This window comes from Schistocerca cancellata, chromosome 7, assembly GCF_023864275.1.
Source record: "Schistocerca cancellata isolate TAMUIC-IGC-003103 chromosome 7, iqSchCanc2.1, whole genome shotgun sequence".
Taxonomy (NCBI): Eukaryota; Metazoa; Arthropoda; class Insecta; order Orthoptera; family Acrididae; genus Schistocerca; species Schistocerca cancellata.
The window spans coordinates 543,769,639-543,782,792 of record NC_064632.1 but is presented as its reverse complement, the minus strand read 5'-3'; the positions used below and the strand labels follow the sequence as shown (position 1 = coordinate 543,782,792).

Sequence of the window (13,154 nt, the reverse complement as noted above, 5' to 3'; positions counted from 1 at the left end):
CTGGTGGAGGTTCAGTAATGGTGTGGGGCGTGTGCAGTTGGAGTGATAAGGGACCACTGATAGGTCCAGATGCGACTCTGACAGATGACACGTATATAAGCATCCTGCCTGATCACCTGCATCCATTCATATGGACTGTGCATTCCGACGGACTTGAGCGATTCCCGCAGAACGATGCGGCGCACCCCCATGTCCAGAATTGCTACAGAGTACCTCCAGGAACGCTTTTCTGAATTTAAACACTTCCGCTGGTCACCAAACTACCCAGACATGAACATAATGGAGCACATCTGAGATGCCTTGCAACATGCTGTTCAGAAGTGATCTCCACCCCCTCGTACTCTTGCGGATTTATGGACAGCGCTGCAGGATTCATGGCGTCAGTTCCCTCCAGCACTACTTCAGACAGTAGTAGACTCCATTCCACGTCGTGTTGCGGCAATTCCACGTGCTCGCGGGAGCCCAACGTGATATTAGGCAGGTGTACCAATTTCTTCGAGTTTTCAGTGTGGTATTCTGTTTCATTACATGCCTCTTTCTCTCTCTTTACTACATCTTCTCATGTACATTCCTGCTAGCGCTCACTGTTTACAACTAAATACCTGTGTTGTGTTCATGAAGTACTGTAAACTGCTTAGATTTTCCTCATTCTGGGATGTAGTAATTACTAACTTTTTTATAATGTTATACTCTGGGTGCCCCCCCCCCCCCAATGAACCATCGACCTTGCCGTTGGTGGGGAGGCTTGCGTGCCTCAGCGGTACAGGTAGCCGTATCGTAGGTGCAACCACAACGGAGGGGTATCTGTTGAGAGGCCAGGCAAACGTGTGGTTCCTGAGGAGGGGCAGCAGCCTTTTCAGTAGTTGCAGGGGCCACGGTCTGGATGATTGACTGATCTAGCCTTGTAACACTAATGGCATTGCTGTGCTGGTACTGAGAACGGCTGATAGCAAGGGGAAACTACAGCCGTAATTTTTCCCGAGGGCATGCAGTTTTACTGTATGGTTAAATGATGGCGTTCTCTTGGGTAAAATATTCCGGAGGTAAAATAGTCCGCTATTTGGATCCCCAGTCAGCGACTACTCAGGAGGACGTCGTCATCAGGAGAAAGAAAACTGGCGTTCTACGGATCGGAGCGTGGAATGTCAGATCTCTTAATCGAGCAGGCAGATTAGAAAATTTAAAAAGGGAAATGGATAGGTTAAAGTTAGATATAGTGGGAACTAGTGAAGTTCGGTGGCAGGAGGAACAAGACTTTTGGTCAGGCGAATACAGGGTTATAAATACAAAATCAAATAGGGATGCAAGAGTAGGTTTAATAATGAATAAAAATATAGGAGTGCGGTTAAGCTACTAAAAGAAGCATAGGGAACGCATTATTGTGGCCAAGATAGACACGAAGCCCACACCTACGACAGTAGTACAAGTCTATATGCCAACTAGCTCTGCAGATGACGAAGAAATTGAAGAAATGTATGATGAGATAAAAGAAATTATTCAGATAGTGAAGGGAGACGAAAATTTAATAGTCATGGGTGACAGGAATTCGGTAGCAGGAAAAGGGAGAGAAGGAAACGTAGTAGAATGTGGATTGGGGCTAATAAATGAAAGAGGAAGCCGCCTGGTAGAATTTTGCACAGAGCACAACTTAATCATAGCTAACACTTGGTTCAAGAATCATAAAAGAAGGTTGTATACATGGAAGAAACCTGGAGATACTGACAAGTTTCAGATAGATTATATAATGGTAAGACAGATTTAGGAACTAGGTTTTAAATTTTAAGACATTTCCAGGGGATTCTGACCACACTCTATTGGTTATGAACTGTGGATTGAAACTGAAGAAACTGCAAAAAGGTGGGAATTTAAGGAGATGGGACCTGGATAAACTGACTAAACCAGAGGTTTTACTGAGTTTAAGGGAGAGCATAAGGGAACATACAGTAATGGGGGAAAGAAATACAGTAGAAGACGAATGGGTAGCTTTGAGAGATTAAGTAGTGAAGGCAGCAGAGCATCAATAGGTAAAAAGACGAGGGCTACTAGAAATCCTTGGGTAACAGAAGAGATATTGAATTTAATTGATGAAAGGAGAAAATATGAAAATGCAGCAAATGAAGCATGCAAAAAGGAATACAAACGTCTCAAAAATGAGATCGACATGAAGTGCAAAATGGCTAAGCAGGGATGGCTAGAGGACTAATGTAAGGATGTAGAGGCTTATCTCACTAGGGTAAGATAGATACTGCCTACAGGAAAATTAAAGAGACCTTTCGGGAAACGAGAACCACTTGTATGAATATCAAGAGATCAGATGGAAAGCCAGTTCTAAGCAAAGAAGGGAAAAGCAGAAAGGTGGAAGGAGTATATAGAGGGCGATGTACTTGAGGACAATAGTATGGAAATGGAAGAGGATGTAGATGAAATGGGAGATACGATAATGCGTGAAGAGTTTGACAGAGCATTGAAAGACCTGAGGCGAAACAAGGCCCCTGGAGTAGACTACATTTCATTAGAACTATTGACGGTGCATGGGGGCTTTCTTAATTATTAATGAAAATATTTTTTTAGTAGCTGTTAGTCCGATTACGCAAGTCTCGTAAACGGCTGGCCCTGACTAGTTTTAGTACGCAATCTGACTGCTTAGAATGACAACAAAGAATGTAAGAAAATTTTCGTTAACACAGTTAATTAAGTCCCCAGCAACTATAAAACCTACGAAACCAACAAAGCACAAGTGTAGCTGTTCTGTGTGTGGAAGTATGGCTCAACGTACGCATCTGGCACGGTTCTTCTTCAACAAGACAAGAAATTTTAAATACCATTTATACTGACGTGATAAAAGAAAATTAGAAATACTATAATTGTGCAAGAAAACCAAAATTACACTCTAATACAAGAACACACGCCAGATGCTTTGTTGACTGAACCTGTAATGACATACTTTTCAGGACACTCCAATAATAAAACAACATAATACTTATTACCTTCATATATATTGACGAAAAGCACTCAGATCATTACAATATCTCCATTGGAATAACATCTGCTATCTCTCCCATCAAATAACTGCATAAAACATGGGACAACACTCTCCACTACCACATCTCACTGACTTCACGACAAGCTGTGTCCACCACAACTTCTCGGCAAGCACTGCCTGCCGCTACGTCTCAATAATCACTGCCAGTGGAGGCGGCGGAACAATACTCTCTGGCGCGATTTTTGGCGCTGTGGCTCAGTGTAGCCACCTTTCAACGGCCTTGGGAGAGCCAGTCCTGACAAAACTCTACCATCTGGTGAGCAAGCCATTCAGGAATGAGCACACATACGATTTTAAGTCTTTCACTAGCACCATAACTTTAATCCCGCGAATGACAATTTACTCGCTTGTATGGAATTCGGATGAATAAGAGAATAGTACAGTAAGACTGAGGCTTTCGTACAGGCCGTTCACTGTTCTTGGATAGCGCACATGTTAAGAGCTTCCCGTTGACTGCACTAGCTGTGACCCGTGTGCCGATTTAGCAGCCATGTTTGTTTAATCTTTCAGTAAGTTGCAAAGTAAATCAAATTTATTTATAAGAATTTTACCAAATACTTTACGGCTTACTTTACAACTGTAACTTGTACGTGTTTTGCAGACTGTGTTTAGACACGTTCTTTTACAACTTCCTTAGCTACATGCACCATGTGGTAAAAATGACTATGTGACTGATAAGAAAGAAAGAAAGAAAGAAAAGAGAGTGGTACTACTCTAAATGTGCTCCTTCCTTAGATGAGTATAAAAACAAACTGTAACAGAGCAAAGCAACATTCCCCGGATTAGAACTCGATTTTGCTCAAGTTTTCGGAACAGGAAAATTCGGCTCATATGGAACCTTATTGTTGTCTTCATTAGACAAATTATTTTGCATGATAGTTTTTAGTGGCACAGGAAGGGCTCATAATAGTAAACGTTTCCGTTAATTGTCCTGCACTTTTAGTTAATATTGTTGCAGTATTTATGACAAAGTCTTAAAGTCTTTCCCGTAGTAAAACTGTGGACGTTTAGTGATTTCGTGAACGATACCGTAACGCATGTTTTCCGTTACCTTCTTGCAACCTGCTATGGCCTGACACGTGTGTAACTATCTCGTGTGGTCGGTGGTGATGATTTCTTGTCCAGTGCGATATTGTTGTTGAAGGAACATGGAATGCTGGGAAAGGTCGAATCCCAGTGGAGGTACATTTGCATGCGCTTCACACGTGCCTGATCGGATCTGCTGGTTACAACAACAGTCATGATTCTGCCGATTTTTCCTTGCTTTTACTAAATATATTTAATTTTATTGCAAAAATATCCAACAGTCGACTGAAACTGTGTAACCGAAAAGAATAGGGAAGAAAACCATACACCACTAGGAAGATAGTGGGGAACAACAAAAGACTAAGCAGCACATTACATATGAATACGACCTTCTCATATAACAAAAAGCAAGAAGTCGAGCTTAAATGGTTCAAATGGCTCTGAGTACTATGGGACTCAACTGCTGAGGTCATTGGTCCCCTAGAACTTAGAACTAGTTAAACCTAACTAACCTAAGGACATCACAAACATCCATGCCCGAGGCAGGATTCGAACCTGCGACCGTAGCGGTCTTGGGGTTTCAGACTGCATCGCCTTTAACCGCACGGCCACTTCGGCCGGCTCGAGCTTAAATCACCATGGACAAACAGCTCAACATCACTAGGGTATTTGTGTTCGTTGCAACAGACACCGCTTAGAGTTATGGAATTAGTGTATAATTTTAGAACAAAGTCTCGTTACTAGACTTCGTACGAGGACATCTTTGCTCCAGCCGTGCACCAAATATGATTTTTTTTAAACTGCACGACACAAATCGGTTAACAATAGAACGAGCGAAGCAGCACTCTTGTCCATAAACTTGTGACACCAGTGACAACCATGGTAACCTAGGTGCGTAGTAGTAAAACGATCGAACTTAGCGACTATGTAGATTTATTCTCCGTGGTACATATTTCCAACGAAATCTTACATATTTATCTGAAATCTTTAGATTATTCCCATGAATGCATTGCCAAATTACAGAGGTTGGACAGAAACATGCAAACATGAAAGAAACAACGTATTACCAATCCTAATAAAGTGTACGAAAACCATTAGCCTTCAAAACAGCTTCAGTCATCTTGCGACAGGTAAATACAGGTCCTGTATCGTTTTTCAGTGAACCTTATACCATTCTTCATGTAAAATAGTGATAAATTCAGGTAAGGACAATGTAGGTAATTACAATGAAGGTGGACAGCGATCGGCACTCTTCTTACCAAAACAGACCATAGGTTGGAGATGAACAGCAAAAATGGCCACATACTCCCTGGTAGTAGTGTGACCTTGTAGAGTAGCCATAGGGCCCCTAGAATACTACGATATGGCTGCCCAAATCATTACGGAACGCCCGTCATATTTCATTCTTCCGACCTAAACTCGGCGAGAAACTAGAAGCAGTGTGAAACAAGACTCATACGACCAAATGACTTTCGTCACTTGGTCCTTAGTCCAGGTTTTACGGCTTCAGCAGCACATTTTCCTGTTAAGGGTATCATGTGCTATAAATGCCTGTATAAATTTCTGCATACCTGATGTGAGGACGGACCCTAATGAAATTCCGTAAATGAAAATTTATTATATTTCGTTAAATGAGTGGTTGCAACTACCTGTGTCTAATTCCTTTAATATAATGTCATGGTATCAAACAGTATAAATAATGGACCAGCTTAACCTCTCGAAACTACTTAGCTAAGAGGTCTGTACAACCAAACGACACAGAATCCAACACGCCGAATCACACACCCATTCACGGGTTTATAAAAGCAGTGGAGGAGAACGTAACAATTTTTCTATAGGACAAACAATTACAAGTTTTGACATTAGATTTAGAGAACACGTATTAACACCTGTAAATCTTTGATTTGGAACTATTAGATTAAGAAACATCGGAAGAGTAGAGTGTTTAATTACTTAGAGGAGCTAGAAATTTATTATGAATTTGAAGATATGTTAGAACATCTTGTACGAACAGACTGACCTCAAAAATAGCATATTCTTAGGCTGTCTGCACAATACGTTTTATTTTGGTTTTAGATAAAACTGAAACTTATGCATTGGTGTTGGCAAGTATTCCTGGCCACGTTACACTTGTTCGCTAATCTGCACCTACTTGTAAATCTTCCAATTCACATTAGTACACATCTTGCATATTATTACACGTGATACGTGGTACTTACTGGGATTAAGGAAAACGTGGAAGGGAGGACCCACCAATATAACTTTCTTTTCACACAACCTATTTATTTAACAATATATAAACTCTGCTTTACAGACAAACGAAGCATATAACCATAAAATTTTCTTAAAGAAAATGAACAGATTTGCAAAATTCTTTTGACCTTATACCTCAAGTTGAATAAGCTTTTAATCTTTGCAAAAGAAATCTGAAGTGCTCTATTGCAAAATAGCTAATAATATGACAGTGATTACAAGACGGCCGGACCTGCAGCCCGTCCATTACCGAGTAAAACAGCGCTTGGACACAGTCTGCCTTATTAAACACCCTTCTGCAACACATGAAAACATAAGCACCATTGATGACAAGAGTGATTAAATTACTCAAAACAGATGACGTAACTTTTAATTTGAAAGCTTTATGTCGAAAGGTTCGGGGTTAAGATGCGCACCTGTGCTTAAAGGTTAACCAGATTAGCAAAAAATGTGTCAATGATAAGCCTTAGTTCAAAGCAACCAACCTCTTAATTTCAATCGGCAACCAATGTGCGACTTGATCCCAACCCTTCCCTTATGACAATTTCACTTTGACTAAAGCCCTGTTGACAGCTGGCTGTTAGTATTTTCAAAGTTAACCTGATTGTCAGTTATTAAGAACGCTCTCAAGGAACGTCTTAGAACATTACTTGTCAATACTTATTACAAGAGAACTCACTCGACGGAAACACAAGATCCAGCTAAAATACAGCAGTGATGACTCGGTCTTTCAAACACAGAAACGAACAGCTTAGTACAACAGGTTGCTCAGATTATAACTAATTACTGAAAAATGGAATTACAATCAAGAATTGATTAAATCTAACCACAAGGTCTCTCTTTTGTTTAACGGCAACCTGTGCGTTGGTACAGTTGTTTCGTCTGTATTTACGATCAAGAACTTATTAATTAGAACATTAATGGTCGGGTACAAACTAGAAAGGAAATGCAATATAATAGCGGGACAAATTTTCAAACGACGATTAGTGTCTTAGTACAATACTACTGCCTATATTTACGACCAAGGAGCCGACCGAGTAAAACTCTGAGGGTCGGGTACAATGTAGAAAATAATAAGGAGGGCAGGTAGACAATGAAACAAATCACTACGAGGATTACAGAATGTTACTCCCCTTTGTCAGCAAGCAGTTCCATGGATCCACGGTGAATCGCAGCCGCTACTGAGCGGTGCAGATGAAAGCCAGGTAGAAGAGGGCAGCCAGGCCACGAACAGTCGTCCGACACAAATGTTGCCAACCAACCGATGGGATGTCGGCCTGCTGCTTGTAGTCGACGCTGACCCTTGTGAAGTACTCCGGTATCTTCGCTCTGCGAAGGCCCTCCTTGCGCAGCTCGTGGCTTCGGCCGGTCTGACCTCGTGACCACCTCTTGTCGCGACGCTGCCGCCAACCCCCGAAGTTCGTGCCTCTCTCTCGGGCCAGCGAACCCCGCATATATATCGGCAAGCAAAGACCTTCTAAGGACAGAACCCATATATAGCAAGTCTTCCTCTTAGTTATTGGCAATGGGGCCGCAAGAGGGATAGTCGATACTACACCTGAGCCAGTGGCACCAGACAGAACAATTTACTAATTAATTACTATTAAAAACAATCTTGATCACGATTTATTTAACAAGGTGACCGGTTTCGACCACTGCTGTGGTCATCTTCAGACCATTGAGTACGAACCCCTTTCTGTTGGAGAATCAGAAAGGGGTTCCTATTCAATGGTCTGAAGATGACCACAGCAGTGGTCGAAACCGGTCACCTTGTTAAATAAATCGTGATCAAGGCTGTTTTTAATAGTAATTATTTACAAGACATTGATCACTGCTGTTCCCGTAATGCATTCAAAAGTAATTCAATTTACTAATTCAATGGCGCCACCGCTCAACACGTCTGTGCGTTTGTATGCACGTGCTTTATATTTTAGGACATATACCTTTAATTTGCATTTAGGGTTTTTACCCTGTTATACTCGTATTTTAAAGGTGTTATTTACCTAACCAGGCAAGTCTCTTCATTTTTACCAAATGATGCGTCAACTTCTATTAGCTGTACATGTATTTTTGTAGGAAGATAATACCTGCTTTTAATTAGCATTCATGTTTTACTAGTTTGATTCCTCGTACATTACTACGTATACAATGCCACAAATTTCCAGCCAACCGGTTGCAAATAGAATTTAAAGTTCATTAACTAGTTTTCAACGCCAACTAGGGGCGCCTTCTTCAGAAAAAACTGTTACCCTACCTAACAATATCACAAGAAGGTACATTAATAGCAGGTAGGCATTAGAACAAACAATTTTTACAAATTAAATTGCGTAAAAATACATCTGGTTTAAAGGAAATTTGAGCGACATCACTCGAGTCAAAACATTAAAACCACAATTAAAACATTTTCCACCCGAATACATAACAAGTATAGTCAAAATTTTAAACCAATGTATAAATATGAAACTAAGGGCACTACAGTGGTATAGGACACGAGAGAGTAACAGCGACTGCGCGAGCTGGTCGTAGCAAATGACGACGTGAACACGATACAGATGGCGCCATCTAGTAGCAGAATTTACAAAGATTTAACAACATCTATACGAAATTAATATAATAGTGATTGACAAATTCATAGGATGTAAACGATGAAGGGAGGGGAAAACAGTATTTAAGGGTCTAACAGGGAAGGGGATAACCAACATTAGCTATCAGACAACTTTAAGTAACGGCTTTAAACCATTGAAAAATTATTATTACGCGACTGCAGTTGTTCATTTAATATGAGGCCATCTTTCAGAGAAAGTTGTTTGAAGATCTATAACTCTTCCAAAATGTTTAGTCTAAAACTTTTTCTTTCACAGTGCAAAATTCCGATGTCATGAATTTCCATAGGTTTGTGGCCTGCGATCAACAGGTGGTCGGCCAAGTTTGAGTTATGAATGTTAGAACCATTTTTCCCTAAAAGATGCTCCTTGTATCTAGCTGAGAAAGCACGACCTGTTTGGCCTATGTAATAGGCTTTACATTTGTGACATTCTAATTAATTACGGTTGCTGATCGCAGCCAAGTCGAAAACATTACTATTTATACGTTAATCCCATTCGTCTTACAAACCTTGTGATATTGACTTCGTTTACTAATAGTTTTTATCTCTCTCTCTCTCTCTCTCTCTCTCTCTCTCTCTCTCTCTCTCTCTCTCTCTCTCTGTGTGTGTGTGTGTGTGTGTGTGTGTGTGTGTGTGTGTGTGTGTGTGTGTGTGTGTGTGTGTGTGTGTTTATGTCCTTGTCAATTTACGACTATTGTAATCCAACCACCACTTTGGCTACACGAGCGAATCATTTCGGTGTGCACTGCGGGTGTACCTGTCGCGCACGCTGATAGCTGTTGTGTATAGCACAAGGCTGGTGTTCACGTGTTGTGGGGCCGAGCCGTCATACTTACACGAACACACCAATTTGGATTCAAACTGCTGGGGATTATGTTATTACATGTTAACTCATGGTTTTACAGTGGACTTCAACACCCCGCAGCCGGCCGGAGTGGCCGAGCGGTTCTAGGCGCTTCAGTCTGGAACCGCGCGACCACTACGGTCGCAGGTTCGAATCCTGCCTCGACCATGGAGGTGTGTGATGTCCTCAGGTTAGTTAGGTTTAAGTAGTTCTAAGTTCTAGGGGACTGATGACGTCAGATATTAAGTCCCATAGTGCTCAGAGCTATTTGAACCATTTTTAACACCCCGCATACGTATCCTTATGTTTTCAGCAGCGTAACTTTATTTTTAACTCCAGCACATTTTTTTGTCGATTGATTTGAGAATGTTTGACGATGACAAAATGTCGAAACTGAAGCCGCAACAAATATTTCTAGCAGCCATATACGAAATGATCATTTTCAGCAGTGTCGCACATCCTTATGCTTATTCCCTTCATGTTTTGTTGCCGTTTAGACCCCTAGTGAATAAGATGTGCTAGACTGACCCAGTTACGGACGGATCTCTGCTTGCAGGGCGGCGGCTACCCCACGTCGTCGTACAGCGAGCACAAGTGGAACACGCTGGGCAGCCGGAAGGCCATCGAGACGTACCGCAAATCCCGGCCCGACTCCCGCATCAACATCACCTTCAGGAACAAAGAGAGTGAGTACCACTTTACTGCACCTATCTCGAGCTGTACACAGGTACAGCTGTAGCGACGGTATCTTCCGACTACGTGTGGTGTTATCTGAACAAGTGGACGGCAGGCCTCTGCAGACTTAATGGCCATCGCCGCATTAGTGGAGGGTTCCGTCCTCGTCGAGGAAAGAAGCGCCCACAGAGCGACTTCTACGTGCTCCCAGCGAGCGCGCGGGAGTTCGTAATGTGATGTAACAAAAGAAATAGGTGTATGAAAATACAGCAGAAGGGAATAAATTGCTACATTAAATGCTGTGGAAATGTTGTAGAAGAACCGCCAGCCTCGCTTTGACTCGAGAGAAGCTATTAAGGGGACCACACCGTGGTTCAGGACGAAAAAAATCAATTTCGGTTTTCCTCATACACTCCTGGAAATTGAAATAAGAACACCGTGAATTCATTGTCCCAGGAAGGGGAAACTTTATTGACACATTCCTGGGGTCAGATACATCACATGATCACACTGACAGAACCACAGGCACATAGACACAGGCAACAGAGCATGCGCAATGTCGGCACTAGTACAGTGTATATCCACCTTTCGCAGCAATGCAGGCTGCTATTCTCCCATGGAGACGATCGTAGAGATGCTGGATGTAGTCCTGTGGAACGGCTTGCCATGCCATTTCCACCTGGCGCCTCAGTTGGACCAGCGTTCGTGCTGGACGTGCAGACCGCGTGAGACGACGTTTCATCCAGTCCCAAACATGTTCAATGGGGGACAGATCCGGAGATCTTGCTGGCCAGGGTAGTTGACTTACACCTTCTAGAGCACGTTGGGTGGCACGGGATACATGCGGACGTGCATTGTCCTGTTGGAACACGCTGTCGCGGCATGCTACCAGTGTTAAAGACTGCGATGGAGCTCCGTATGCCACGGCAAACTGGCTGACACTGACGGCGGCGGTGCACAAATGCTGCGCAGCTAGCGCCATTCGACGGCCAACACCGCGGTTCCTGGTGTGTCCGCTGTGCCGTGCGTGTGATCATTGCTTGTACAGCCCTCTCACAGTGTCCGGAGCAAGTATGGTGGGTCTGACACACCGGTGTCAATGTGTTCTTTTTTCCATTTCCAGGAGTGTATTTCGATAGATTAAGTTTTTATTTAAGTACTCAAAAAGGATTTTGCTGAAAAAAATTTTTTCGAGCGTTTAAAGAGCGTTTTCCTACCGCGTGTGTTTCTGTGCCACGCCCCGCTTTCTGTCACCCACTTCTCTGTCACCCACTTTTCTGCATATATTTTAGATCTTTATATCCCCTACATTGCACATTAGGGATTTTTTTTACTCCCGAGTGTGTTCGCTATCCTTGGAATGACGTCGGTATTCTTTTCTTTCTGCTGTTTGGAAACAACACGCTTTCAAACACGCGGTTAGTTTTGTTCAAGTTTCATTACGAGTAGTTGTTATAATTACGTTTGCCGTGCTTGTTAGCGTGTGTTTTGTTATGTTTATTGAAGATGACGAAACGTAAAGGCGTTTTCAAGAAACGACAATTTAGAGGAAACAAGTTTAGAAGGCTTTCTGTACAAGAGCTAATGTCGCCTGGCAACGATGTTTCTAATTTTAATTCTTCAACAAGAGCATCATCAAAGAAGCTCTCACCATTTCAAGAGAGTTACAACGAATTTACTGTAAGTGATAAGGGGTGCAGTAACATTATTATAAATATGAGACTACTATCAGATGTAATTTTTAAATTTGTACAATGTAGACAGTGTGGCGAGTCAGAGTGTGAAAATTTGTGAGATTGCCAGTGGGAGAAAAGGCCTAGCAATTGCTTTGGATTTATTTGCACTAAATGCTCAGCTGTGATTTCATTTATGAGTTCTTCAAAACCAGATGCAAGTAACCCAAATGAAATCAATACTAGATTAGTTTATGCCTTACGATCCATTGGCAAGGTTATGGCCGCAGGGAGAACATTTTTTCTGTGATGAACTTACATTAACCACCAAATAAATTTGAAAAACTGACTGCAATATTAGAGAAAGCTGTATGTGAGATCAGTGAGGAAAGCATGAAACTGGCTGCTAGGGAAGCCGTGGAAGAAAATGATGGATGTTCGGATATTGCAGTTGCACTTGATGGAAGCTGACAGAAAAAAGAATGGAGTAGTAAAGGGTTAGATGTGGAGATAATGTCTAAATATTGCAAATGCTGTAAAGTCAATGAACATAAAGAACACAACTGTGTGGCTAATTTTAGAGCAACAAGTGGTAGTATCGAAGTTCATGGAGTACAACAAATATTTCATCGCTCCGTAGAAACAAGAGGCGTACGGTACACCAAATATTTGGGCGATGGTGACAGTAGGGCATACAACAATATGGTGAACTCTAAGCCATATGGAGATGCCATTATTAGCAAAATAGAATGTGTAGGCCATATTCAAAAACGTTTGGGAACAAGGCTGAGAAAACTAGCTGTTGATATGAGAGGAAAAAAAAAATAGAAGATGGAAAATTGTTGACCAGACAGGGTCAGTTAACTAAAACTGAAATAGAAAACTTGCTTGTATACTATAGGCAGGCAATTAGGAGAAATAAAGAAAATCTGAAGGCAATGAAGAGAGATCTTTGGACTATATTCTTCCATGAGTCCTCTACTGATCATAAACAATGTCATGGATTGTGTCCATCAGGAGAAAATTCGTGGTGCA

General features: G+C 41.8%; 1 protein-coding gene across 1 annotated transcript in view; it reads left to right on the top strand.

The window, feature by feature from the left end:
* LOC126092161 (uncharacterized) overlaps nt 1-13,154 on the top strand; it is a 1,357,798-nt gene that overhangs the window by 586,052 nt on the left and 758,592 nt on the right. Inside the window, exon 2 of the mRNA XM_049907632.1 lies at nt 10,328-10,457. Coding sequence (XP_049763589.1) covers nt 10,328-10,457 — 130 coding nt within the window. The remainder of the gene's footprint in view (nt 1-10,327; nt 10,458-13,154) is intronic.